Genomic DNA, 13,407 nt, shown 5'->3' on the forward strand with positions numbered 1-13,407 from the left:
AGCGCCCTCTACTGCCCAAGCTATGTTTTGACTAATCAGAGCTAGGCTCTCGCCTATGACATCACTGGTATACAAATGATGCACAGGATAAAGTGCGTTAGTGGAGATGTAGCGCACTCGAGAGTATTTACAATTGTGAAACATGCACTACATTGTAAATACCCGAGAGTGAGCTGCATCTCCACTAACACCACGAAATAATCCTGTGCATCATTTGTTTTATAAAATGGGTCGAAAACTAACAGCATTTTCACGTACCTTTGTGGGTCAATACCAGTCAGCTACATGTAGCACTCGCTCAAAAGTAAGATGTCCGTCCGAAGATGTTCGTCCCAAACATTTACGCACGTCGCACTCGGAAATCCCGCACATATAAGTACTATACGTATAAGAGCATACGTACGCCACATGCAGAGACTCCAACTCTCCCGTTTTCGACGGGAGATCTCCCGCCGAAAACCCATTTTTGCAAAATCTCCCGTTCTCCCGTTTGAGATTTAATTTCTCCCGCCCTGGCTCTATGTCTCCCGTTGGAAAGGATTTCTTACGTATTGCTATTGTATGTTGAAGAAATAAGCCTTAGATAGCACCAGAGAGCATCTATAACCCTAGGAATTTCGCGCTTCGCACACATCAACTTGGAGTCTCCCGTTTGCTAGGGGTTTCAGGTGGGAGAATCTCCAGATCAGAAGGTGCTTTGGGTTGGAGTCTCTGCACATGTTATGCACAAGCAAGAAAGGCCGGCTGGCAGCCCGAACTAGAAGTTGTTCACAGGATTGACAGCGCGTATAGTAGCGCGCGACGCACTTGTAACAACTGATTGAGCGTGCACTGCTAGTGTAAACATTGTGACGTCAGTGACTTTACGACGTGCATGTTAGTAAGAAATTAATGCACGCACACGTGACTCATTTCAGCGCTTCCAGTTGGCTACATTCTTGAACCCATTTTATAACATAAAATTAACGTCTGCTTCAGTGTGGACATCATGGCAGTGCAAAATGAGGAAGTGAGCCACTGCCATGACATGGTAAAATAGTGAGATAACACACACACACACACACACACACACACACACAAACGAGACAAATTGAACCTTGAAATGGAGAGAATGAAATCCTAGATACAACAGGTACTACCCCTATATACCATTCACAGTTTTATCAAACAACTATGAATATATCTACGTGTGTATCTTCGATTATTATGTATTGTTTTCATGCAATAATGACTTTTTATATTTTATTGTATACACAGTTGTATGTCACTCCGCAATTCAGCCACTTGACTGCCATGGCAGTATTGTGAATAAACCAGATTAAATTGAATTGAATTGAATTGATAATATTAGATATAAATTATACATGTATATACGCACTCTATTGTACCTTTTGTATCAAGCACAGCATTCTCGTGATTTTACCTCTTCAATTAACTTTAAGATTGACTCTATACTAATGTTATTAGCTTCAGCATATTGTAGCCACAGTTGATACAGTTGAGAGACACATCGCCATTTTGTAGTGCTCTTACAGGAAGTGGCTTTGTGGTTGTGGTTACTACTAGATTATGCATGCAATTATTTGGTAATAATCCATAACTATTTTGGGAATAAAAGGTTTAAATAGGTTAGAACAGAATAACGATTAATTCCCCATGTGAATATCTCATGAATTCTCTTAAAATTTCCTTTCAGAAACAACTGTGATGCCCACAGAAACTGTTGGTAAGAACTGCTTTGATGTTGAGATCCTGTATCTATTTGTTTGGTTTTTATAGTTGTATTTATGTCATTTCCATCAACTACAAAGATTTGTAATGTGATGGCTATAGCTGCTTAATTCGATAACTACATAAAGTAATGACTGATAAGTGCATGAAATATTTTTAAGGTTCGTTATGAATCTCTCATTTCATGAGAAATGTGAAACACGGTTTTTGAGTTTTTATCTTGATTGATTTAGTAATTCATTTCATCATTATGATTTTTTTCCTCGTAACAAATTAAACAATTGATTAAACAAATTGGACCACTGGACATTCATTTATCTTTTGTGTAGGCCTACTTTTCATAATCAAGCCTTGGAATTAAAAAGGGGAAAGTAATGATTCGGTCTATTTGTGTCACTAAATGTGACCCTGCATCACAAAACGAACAAAACGTCGCCAGACATGGATTTTTAGTTGAGGGCAGAATCTGAAGGAGCTGACTCTATAAGCTTTAAAATGATGTATAACTCAAGTCATATGGACTCCCCTAACCTATCTATCAAATCGTACTGGAAAGAACGCACACACTCTGGGATAGTGTGAACTGAGGAAAAGGCTCTGAAGTACAGGGTCTATGCAAGCACTTAATCTTTACCAAGCCGTGCGGGGTGTGTGATGAAAGGGACAAAACACTAGATGTAAACCACTGGAGCAACAACAATGAAAAGATTATTAGATTAAGCTGAAATTGACTATGCTCTATTACCACATTCTGTCCATGATTCATGCCAACTTTCAAAGTAGTAGCATTATCCTTTCAAAAGTTATTAGAGTTCAAAGTGAAGAGTATGCAAAGGATTTCAAGAAATGAAAAGGGGCCTCTGAGATACACCTGATCATTCTACTCTCCACCCAAAAAGGGTTGTAGAAAATCTGCTGAAAACACACTTTCCCATTCATGTTATGATCCCAAACTAAAGAATATAGAAGAAGGATAGGTCTTTCAGAAAATATGAAAAACTCAATATTGACTCAGTTGACCCATTTTACCTTTTTTGAGTCCTCACGTAAAATCAAGGGGTGCAACTTTTTGTGCGTTTTGTGATGCACGGTCACAAATGGTTTTCTTGTGATCTTTGTATTATCACCACACTATTTCAAAATTAACGAATACAGTGCACACGACTTCAAGCGACAGCATATTGCAGTTACAGAACTATCAAAGGCTGCGTTTTTTATAGTTCCATGCATGAAGACATTCACCACGCCATGAATATCTAATGAATTCTATAAATTTCACTTTTAGAAACCGATGTCACCATAGTGATGCCCACAGCAAGTGTTGGTAAGAACTGCTTTAATGTGGAAACTCTGTATCTACTGTCTTATTTTTAATAGTTGCACAAATTAATGTAGGCTATCATTGCTTGTTATGTTCTCATCCACTATGAAATGTGCAATGTGATTACTAGACTGCTTAATTCGATCACTGTGATGTTATGACTGATAAAGAATGCACAAAACTTCAAGTGATATCAGAAGGCATATTCATGTGACCAGAATGAATTTAAAGAATAATCAAAGGATGCGTTGCGTCTATGAACTTTCCCATAAAACGCCTTTCATTTAAAACGCGTTTCAATACCCACTGTCAAAACGCGATTGCAAACGTCTTTCGGGTCGCGTTTCTATAGTTGTTGCGTTTACGAACTATGTCGTGATGTTGGGAGGTATATGCAATATCTTATTAGTTTTGGGTATTCTCTTGCGCTCCCCTCTCTCTTTATTTATTGTTTAGCAGATAGTGACATCATGTGCTCACGGTGCATAGAAATGAGGTCAAATATGCCAGGATTCAGTGGATTTAGCGGAGTCGGCCCACCTTGTGTGAACTTCCCATCGCGAGACTCCGTTAGCTGTCCTCAGTCTGGAAGCTGCAAGTTTATGAATATTACAAGTTATCTGTCCCACCCAATATGTAAGTTTTGATGTTTTAAGTGGGCTTTAATTCTTATTGTTGATTCTGCTGATGCTTAAATGCAATTGATATGAACAGTCTATTTTAGTCAACAGCTTAAATAGTCGACATGATTAAGAGATTTATATGAGCGATATGAAAAAAAAAACATATTTGATAAGATTAGATGTGACCACGTCTTGGATGCAGTTGCAATGGCACTGTATTACCGTTTTTTAACCTTTATGCACAGACTCTTACCTCCTTTTTTTCGTTGCAAGTGATTAAAAGAAAATGAGGAATGTATTGAACCTTTTCTTTCTAATTTCATTTTGCTCTATTATCCAGAATCAATGATGTCAGTAAGGTTGAGAACTAGTGGTTGCATCAGCTGTTTTTAAAATATTTTTGAGTACGGGATAAACCTGTGACGTGATGACATTATTACCATATCTCATTTGCACATGTAGCTGTGAATAGTATCATTATTGTGTTAAATTTAGGTGAAAGTGTCTACACTTTCTTTTTATTTGGGGGGGGGGGGTCAATTTCCTATGAAACTTGCAGCATGTTGCGTTTCACTCTAGTATTGTATTTAAAAAAATGTGTCTTTGGTAGAATTTGTCTCTCAATTAAGTCCTATTTTCCAGGTCGTGAAACTACATGTATAGTGCGATGGAGGTATACCTCATCAGATAACAGCTGCAGTACGCATGGAGATGTAAAGTGTTAATTGATTTGTGTCGTCTTTCCCCTCTCTTTTATGATTATGCTGGGTACGTTCACAGTCGGCAATGTAACAATTACTCAACTGGAGAGAGGGTGCAGCGATGAGGGAATGCCCCCTAACGTATGCCTCACTCCAGCAGACTTGCCTGGGGTGATGGAGGGAATCAGGGGTTCTCTGGAGGCCAGTGGACTGACCTTCCAGGGATTGGAGGGGCAGCTCTGCACCTGCAACACAGGCGACTTCTGCAATGAAGGACCACTGGGCGTTGTTGCAACAACGTCGGCAGCCACTACAGGTATCGTGTATTTTGTTTGATTGTACTGTTTTTATTCCCATCTGTATCATGTCATACAATGTACATGAAGTGTTTTCTTCGATCATCCTGCAGAAAGAATGCGCAGGTGTTTAGATGACCTAGTATCTGTGTAGTTACTCTTTTCCAAAGTGAGCATCAATGATTCCACAGCTGCTGCTGTACAGTGCGTATCAAAAAAAAAAAAACGCAACAAGATTTAATTTCAAATTTGGGAATATCGTGTTAACTTTACACCAAAGTGAGTAGCAACATCTTAAAGCCACATATTTCCTCTTTCCAATGATATCTTATTTATTCTTACACGGTCATGGATGGCTGAGTAATCATTCTTTTTGGACAATGGGTCAAATTGGACTTTGGACCAAGTTTCAGATAGTAAGACCAGCATAAATCCTTTTCAGTTCTCCTTTTTTTTTTTCTTTTGGAAAGCTGAATGTCTGGACTGGACTTTGTGGAAACGGTTTGCTCCTAGGGCCCTTCTTCTTTGAAAACAACATGAACGGAAATGGATACTTACACATTTTAAATGAACACGTGATTCCTGAATTAATGGAAAATTTTCCTGTGCAAGAAAAGGGTGAAAAAGGGTGTGTTTAGACGCCTATGGTGGGCACAGGATGGCGCACCAGCCCATCGACTAGTTGCAGTAAGAAACAGATTGGCTGAGGTATTTGGAAATCGGGTGATTGCCTTGATACATGATGTGGAGTGGCCACCACGATCTCCGGATCTGACTCGTTGTGACTTTTTTCTTTGGGGTTATCTCAAGAGCAAAGTGTTCATTACCCCTCCACCTGACATTGCAACTCTGAGACAAAGAATCACTGATGAGTTTGAAGCTGTACGCCACCAAGCCCCAATGATTCGCAGGGCTGTGTGTGAGATGGAGAAAAGAGCTAATCTCTGTGTGGGAAGGAATGGTGGCCGTAATGAGGGGAATGGGATGTAATGTTAAAAAGAGATTAAAAAAAGAAGACAATGGTAAGTTGCGATTATTAATTTCATTATTCCATTTGTTAAGTTAATTTCTAATGAGGTACATTGATTCTTGCTGTGTCTAAACTTGGTCCCAAGTCCAATTTGACCCATTGTCCAAAAAGAATGATTACTCAGCCATCCATGACCGTGTATGAATAAATAAGATATCATTGGAAAGAAGAGATATGTGGTTTTAAGATGTTGCTACTCACTTTGGTGTAAAGTTAACACAATCTTCACACATTTGAAATCAAATCTTGTTGCGTTTTTTTTTTTTGATACGCACTATATATTGCCGTAGTCCTCATAGAACATGTAGAACCGTCGGCATTCGATTGCGTGCTTTTGCTCCTGTCACGACCATTCCACAATTCGTCCACTTCCTGATGTTGTAAATTCATCCTGTTTTCCTACGTCCTGGCCTGGCCTTCCCTTCAGCTGGTACCTTTCCTTCTACTATCGTCTGAATAGGGATGTTTTGAACAGCGTGTCCGATGTCCATACAAAGACAGCTTCCTCTTCCATAGCGGGGCAACCAGGCCATCTTCTTCCGAAACTTCTACTATTTGGCGGATCCACAGACCCCCAGGAAATTACATATCGTGCGCAAAGAAAGAAAGAAAGAAAGAAAGAAAGAAGTGTGTGTATTTTTTTTTCCAGTGGGGAAAATATTTTGGGTGCACGTCACGAGACCGACACGCACGAGTCATACAGTCCACAAGTTAAACAGCTCAGAAGTCATACAGCCCACGAGTCATACAGCTCACAAGTCATACAGCCCATCAGTTCAGCCCACGAGTTCGACACTGAGTAAATAAAGCCCACGAGTTCGACATCAAGTAAAATAAGCCCAGGCAGGCGCGCCGGAAGCAGTTTTGGATTGGGGGGGCAAATATTGGAGGGGGCTCACGATAGACCATGCATAATGTTACACAATATACACATACACACACACACACACACACACACACACACACATATATATATATATATATATATATATATATATATATGTATATACACATATATGTGTGTGTGTGTGTGTGTGTGTATATATATATATATATATATATATATATATATGTAAAGTGGCGTACGGTGGGTCGAAACATTGCGGGTGGGCACCTTGTGGAAAAGTAATTTTGACGGTGTGTATGCATGTGCGTGTGTGCGTGCGCAATAATGGGACTACAATACATTACGGAATGTGATACATTCAACAACGCAGTCATTGAGCAACATTGTAAGTTTTCCTTACATGGATTATGGAATGACGGTGTGAAACAACAAATTATATACTGTCAGCAACATCAGGAGAATTGCATAACAATAAAATGCGAGCGAGCGGAGCGAGAGAGCTTGAAAATTTTGACATTTTACAGTCCCAAAAGTGCCGTTTGTAGCTATATCTTTCGCTTTGGAAACTAAGGGGGGGGGGGCATCGGGCGCAACTGCTGGCAATTACTGGCGGCAACATTAGGAGAATGGCATAACCATTCAATGCGAGCGAGCGAAGCGAGCGAGCTTGAAAATTTTGACATTCTACAGTCCCGAAACTTGCGTTTGTAGTTATATCTTTCGCTTTGGAAATTAATGGGGGCGCATCGGGCACAACTGCTGGCAATTACTGGCTGCAACATTAGGAGAATGGCTTAATGATTTAATGCGAGCAAGCGAAGCGAGCGAGCTTGAAAATTTTGACATTCTACAGTCCAAAAACTGCCGTTGTAGCTATGTTTTTCGCTTTGGAAATTAAGGGGGAGGCACACCGGGCTCAACTGCTGGCAATTACTTGCTGCAACGTTAGGAAAATGGCATAACGAATAAATTTGACCATTAATTTTGACATTTTACAGTCCCCAAACTGCCGTTTGTAGCTATATATATATATATTTTTTTTTTTCAGCTTTGGAAATTAAGGGGGGGGGGGGCGGCCCAGGCGCAACTGCTGGCAATTACTGGCAGCAACATTAGGAGAATGGCATATAGCGATTGAATGCGAGCGAGCGGAGCGAGCGAGCTTGGAAATTTTGACATTTTACAGTCCAAAAACTGCCGTTTGTAGCTATGTTTTTTCGCGTTTATTCAATTATATACATATCTATCTTATTTTATCTATTTTTATTTATTTGTTTATTTGTTTATTTTTATTTTTTTTTTTTTTTGGGGGGGGGGGCAAAAATGCGTTTTGCCCCCCCACTTTTTGGATTGGGGGGGGGGGGGGGCGGCCGCCCCCCCCCCCCCCTACCCCCCCACTTCCGGCGCCTATGAGCCCAGGAGTTATACGGCTCACGAGACCGACACTACGCAAAAAAGGCTCATGAGACCGACACTAAGCAAACAAAGCCCACGAGACCGACACTACACTTAAAAGGCCCACAAGACCGACGCTACGCATACAAGGCTCACGAGACCGACATTACGCAAAAGAGGTTCACGAGACAGACACTAAGCAAAGAGGGCCCACGAGACCGACAGGATGAACAGCGCCACCTATAGACCAATAAATTGTATAGGGTGTCCTGATAATGGCATATAGGAAGATATGAGAGATGGAAAAGGAGAGTTGCCAGGGTGTTACCCCATCAGTTGCCCCCGATCCCTGAAATGATCAGGATCTTTAATTGTGTTTGCATGGGTGTGTGTTTGTGGAAAAAAAATGAACAAAATTCAGTAAAAGTGTGCAACAGATCTTTCCTCATTAACTTAAAGATGCCAAGACACCCTTGTTTGCATGTTAACCCTTTGACCTCTATACCTACTCCCCCCCCCCCCCCCCAAGAGAGAGAGAGAGAGAGAGATCTGCCTTCGGTGATTGTTATTATATTCTAGTTGGATTATCGAGAGGCATTTTATAGAGTGAAAATCGGCATGATTCGAGTGTGCTTATTGGTTGAATAGAGAAAAAACGGCTTGTAAGAAAAATTCTTAGTGCAATTCCATCTTATCTCCATAAACAAAGTGGCTACCAAAATCATTACGTTTTTATTCTTGTAGGCGGTTACTTGTGGAAAACTCGTCACAGAACTGGCAAATTAACATCACTTAAATTACATGATGAGAAGGTGGCGGTGCAGACAAGAATTTGATACAAGTCAAAGAATTAGGAAGAAAACAAAGCATATACATTTTTAATGCAAATACAATACATTGAATGGATGAGAGATAAGTGGTTTTAGATATACTTCATGGATTTGGGGATCTTATGAGATACTATTATACTATGATGTCAATTTGCATTGGCTTGACGAATCAGATTATGAAGGAAAAAAAAATATCACAAAATGTAATGGCAGTAAATGATTAAAAATGACAATTTCTCATATAGGTCGTTTATAGTATATACAAAATCAATGAATCATTTTTGCTTGTTTTGCATGTATTCTTTTATTTGAGACTTAACTCTCTTATAGAACTGACGAATGAACAAGTGGAAGAGTTAAGAAGGCAATTTCTTATGCGATTTGCATTATTTTCACTCGTATTAAGCATGTCCTTTATCAATTCATTTGTGTTTTTGTCTTTTTTTTTGGGGGGGGGGGTGCATGAAGAATACAATTCTATTTTTCTAATTGATAACAATGTCACTCCCTGACAGACCATGCCCCCTCCCCCTGGAAGTATGTAGAAATACATATTTGATATCGTTCATATGTAGATGGTTACCATCTTTCACTTGATAGCGTGACGAAATTGCACCCTCCAGTATGTTATTTTTCCGTTAATGGAACACCCTGTACAGGTAATTGACATGTAGATGGCGCTGTTTATCCTGTCGGTCTCGTGGGCCTTCTTTGCCTACTGTCGGTCTCGTGGGCTTTCTTTGCTTAGTGTCGGTCTTGTGAGCCTTTTTTGCTTTAAAGTGTCGGTCGTGGGCTTTCTTTGCCTACTGTCGGTCTCGTGGGCTTTCTTTGCTTAGTGTCGGTCTCGTGAGCCTTTATCGCTTAGTGTCGGTCTCGTGGACTGTGTTTGCTTTAAGTGTCGGTCTCATGAGCCTTTTGTGCGCAGTGTCGAACTCATGGGCTGTATGACTCGTGAGCCGTATAACTCATGGGCTGTATGACTCATGAACCTATTATTGATGTCGGTGTCGTGGACCGTATGACTCGTGGGTGTCGGTCTCGTGGGATGACCCCAATATTTTGACCAGCATTGCACATTCATCTGTGCTCAGTGCATGTGTTGTAGGAATATGTCTGTGATATGATATCTGAATATTTATTTATTCATTTATTTCTACTTATTTATTTATTTATTTATTTATCTATTTATTTATTTATTCATTTACTTTGCATGCTCGCAAGCCATTATTTAAAAGATTTAAGTGAGGGATCTAAAGCCTGGATTGATAGTGAAACGACCATGTAAACATCACTCGTCTTCGCTTATTACATCTTTCTTTCTCTCTTACATTTAATTATATGCCTACATTCATACACATGATCTCACATTCGCACACACACATAATTTATGTGTATGCAGTGATTCCGACTTCATGTGAAAAAGTTGATCTGTATATACTTTATAGGCCCACCTACAAGATGATTTTAGTGATTGCGACAGTCCATTTTTTTTATGTCGATATATTTCATTCTCATATTTAGTTACCACAGAAATCTCTGATGGACGAACATTTAACCTGGAATCTGGAGACAGTGTCACTATCTTCTCCCCCAATTATCCCCAACCATACGACAGCAGCACTGACATTACCTGGATGGTATCTGTTCCAGAGGGTTGTGGCATGACTTTGCGCTTGGTCAGTTTTAGTACTGAGCGCACTTTTGACGAGCTGACAATTGCCGACAACCCTGACTTCTCAGGAGCAGCTGGTGAGTTCTCCGGGACACTTGATCCCACCAGCTATGACTATGACTTCAGCTCTGCCTGGATCAAGTTTCGATCTGACTCGTCAATAACCTCATCTGGATTCGCGGCAGTTATTTCAGCAAGATGCACAGATGGTAAGAACATACCTTAAATTCCATAATGTTGGCGTATTTTTAAATGTTTGTTCTAATCCTTATATTATGCAGCGGCTAGTGCTTATTTATGTCGATGTGATGTAGGGCAATTTGTCAATCAGTTGCAATAAAAACATCTCGACTGAAGAATTTCATTAATTTGAATAAAGGTAGCAAATAGTGGAGGAAAAAAAAAATATATAAATTGCTAATGTCTGTTTTTTTTTTAATAAGATGGCGTTAAGATTTAATATTTCACAACACTGTATTTCAGCATACCAACGTGTTTTGAGAATGACTAGGTCTGTCAAGCAAGATCATAGTTTTGAATTATATTGGTTGCCATGCTTCATCACTAGCAAACATTTGTATTGTTACATAATTCTGGTTTAGGTTCTACTATGAGTCCAACTACTCAACGCTCGCACAGTCAGGGTAGTAAGATTTGTGATTTCACGACTGACAAATATATCCAAAAGCTCACTTGTTCAAGTACTGCAAACGACTACATAAAAGCTCAATCCATTATTATTTATTCATTCTGGAACATGACAGTCCATATCTTAGTAATCAGTAAGCTATTATATGGATAATTGTAATGAAGCATTGTATAGAGGATCGACTAAGCGTAAAAAAAACTTGTTGACTGCACCAAAATTGTTCTTTATTATTATAGATGTACATTGAACTTGAGACTACAGAATCAAAACAAAAGTATCACTGACAACCAATTACGAACTGGACACACTTCGTCTCTAAATTCCAACACATGAATGAAATATATACATGTGACCCTGCATCAGAAAATTAACAAGCAGTGAAAATCCTGGGCTTCAATCCTTTCTTTGGAATAGTGAACTTGGGATCAGATGGTGCTGTTGCCGCCATCACCTCTCCGAACTTCCCGCTAGACTATCCCGACAACACTAACGTGTCGTGGGGTTCAAGTTCAAGTTCAAATTTTATTCGTTTTTTCCACAATAGAATAATATACAAACGTAAATCTCACTTTCTTGAGTGACAGAAACAATGCATGAAAATTTGTACAGAGAAAACAACAAAAACTAACAGTATCGATACATTGCAATTGTTTCTGAGGTAACGAAAATGAAATAAAGTGTCAATATGCACTGTGTGAAAAAAACAAAACAAAAAACGGAGGGTCCCACTAAAAAGGCAATGCTTGTAGAGTGTGGGCCCCTCTTGTATTTAAAAGCTCGATGCAAAAAATGATTGAAAAAAGCAACAAAGTATAGTACAAAAAGTTTGGCACAAAAAGTTTGGCAGCCCACTAAGAGACAGACGGACAAACAGTTATGTACAAAACAACAAACAAACAAAATAATGAGCATGAGACAAGACTGGAACAGCAACAAGACTGTTTGCAGGAAAAAAAAAACTGACTTGACGCGAGAGAGACAAGACTATAGCGTGACAAAGAGGTAACAGACTAGACAGGAATATGCAACAGATACAACGATCCTCGGAGGTTTGAGGAAGAAAGAGAAGAAAAAAGAATCATTATACAACAAGCCCTTCACCTGCGAAGTATAGGTTAAAGAAGATCTTATCATAGTCAAAGCTTGGGCATCAGTAACAAAAAAAAAAAAAAGCCGGCAATGCAGATTTTGCTGAGGGGTATCAAAATAAGCCTATAAACTAATCTGATTCTGGGGGTCGTCATTATAAGATTGTAAAAGAAAAAGAAAACTTCAATCTCCTTTTAAATGAGTATATAGAAGGAGCAGATTTTATGTCGTGATTCAGGGAATTCCAATAATTTGGTCCAGTATACTCTCTAAAAACAAGTCGAATGAAAATATTCACTCTTGAAGGAGTGAATACAAAAAAGAGTGGATTTAGAGTGAAATTGGAGTGAATTTTCAGTGAAAATGTACATTTTCACTCGTTTTAGAGTGACCTCAGGGATCACTCCAAAATCTTCGAGTGGTCCCCTGAGGTCACTCCAAAACGAGTGAAAATGAATTTTTCACTCAAAATTCACTCTATTTTGTATTCACTCCTTCAAGAGTGAATATTTTCACTCGATCTTTTTTAGAGAGTAAATAAGTGTATTCTTTGCTAGAATCGTTCGAAGAAGTGGTAAATGAAACTCGATAGAGCGTCGGGTGGGGTAATTATTGAATGATTGATTTTGTTTGAAACATAGAATCAAAGATAGATGGGAATAAACTGTTATCATGCATGTACATAAATTGACCTAAGTTAAATAAAAATAATTCGTTGATTTTTAATAGCTTATTACATTCAAACAATGCAGTTGTATGTGAACATGTGGGAGAATTGGAAATGATACGGAGGGCTTTCTTTTGCAGTAATAACACTCTATTCAGCAGCGTCTGATGAGTATTGCCCCAAGCTAAAATTCCATGATTTAGGTGAAGGAGTATCAAGGAGGAGTATAACACAAGTAATGTCTTTTTCAGGAATGTAAAATTTCAGTCTGTTCGTAACGCCTATATTGCCAGAAATAATTCAAGATTCAAGATTCAAGATTCTACTTTGTTTTCACTTCCATAAACAAAGAAATTATATACATTGCATATGTACAGGATATTTGTAACACTTGCAGAATGTAATTTGACAAGGTACATATGAAAATGAGAAGTAGATGAAAAAAATGCAATTACATCTTTGTTAATATATACATAAAGCGTATAATACAAGTCAACTAAGGATGAGGATGGAACTGGAGGGTCCCACTAAGAAGCAGAGCTTGTACGATATGGGA

General features: G+C 39.0%; 1 protein-coding gene across 1 annotated transcript in view; it reads left to right on the plus strand.

Moving 5' to 3' along the window:
- The window catches only part of LOC140240510 (CUB and sushi domain-containing protein 1-like), an 82,953-nt gene that overhangs the window by 38,684 nt on the left and 30,862 nt on the right, over positions 1–13,407 (plus strand). Inside the window, exons 13-17 of the mRNA XM_072320277.1 lie at positions 1,697–1,726; positions 3,017–3,055; positions 3,512–3,646; positions 4,456–4,692; positions 10,296–10,655. Of these exons, the coding sequence (XP_072176378.1) occupies positions 1,697–1,726; positions 3,017–3,055; positions 3,512–3,646; positions 4,456–4,692; positions 10,296–10,655 (801 nt within the window). The remainder of the gene's footprint in view (positions 1–1,696; positions 1,727–3,016; positions 3,056–3,511; positions 3,647–4,455; positions 4,693–10,295; positions 10,656–13,407) is intronic.

The sequence above is a fragment of the Diadema setosum genome, chromosome 17, assembly GCF_964275005.1.
Source record: "Diadema setosum chromosome 17, eeDiaSeto1, whole genome shotgun sequence".
In the NCBI taxonomy this organism is placed as follows: Eukaryota; Metazoa; Echinodermata; class Echinoidea; order Diadematoida; family Diadematidae; genus Diadema; species Diadema setosum.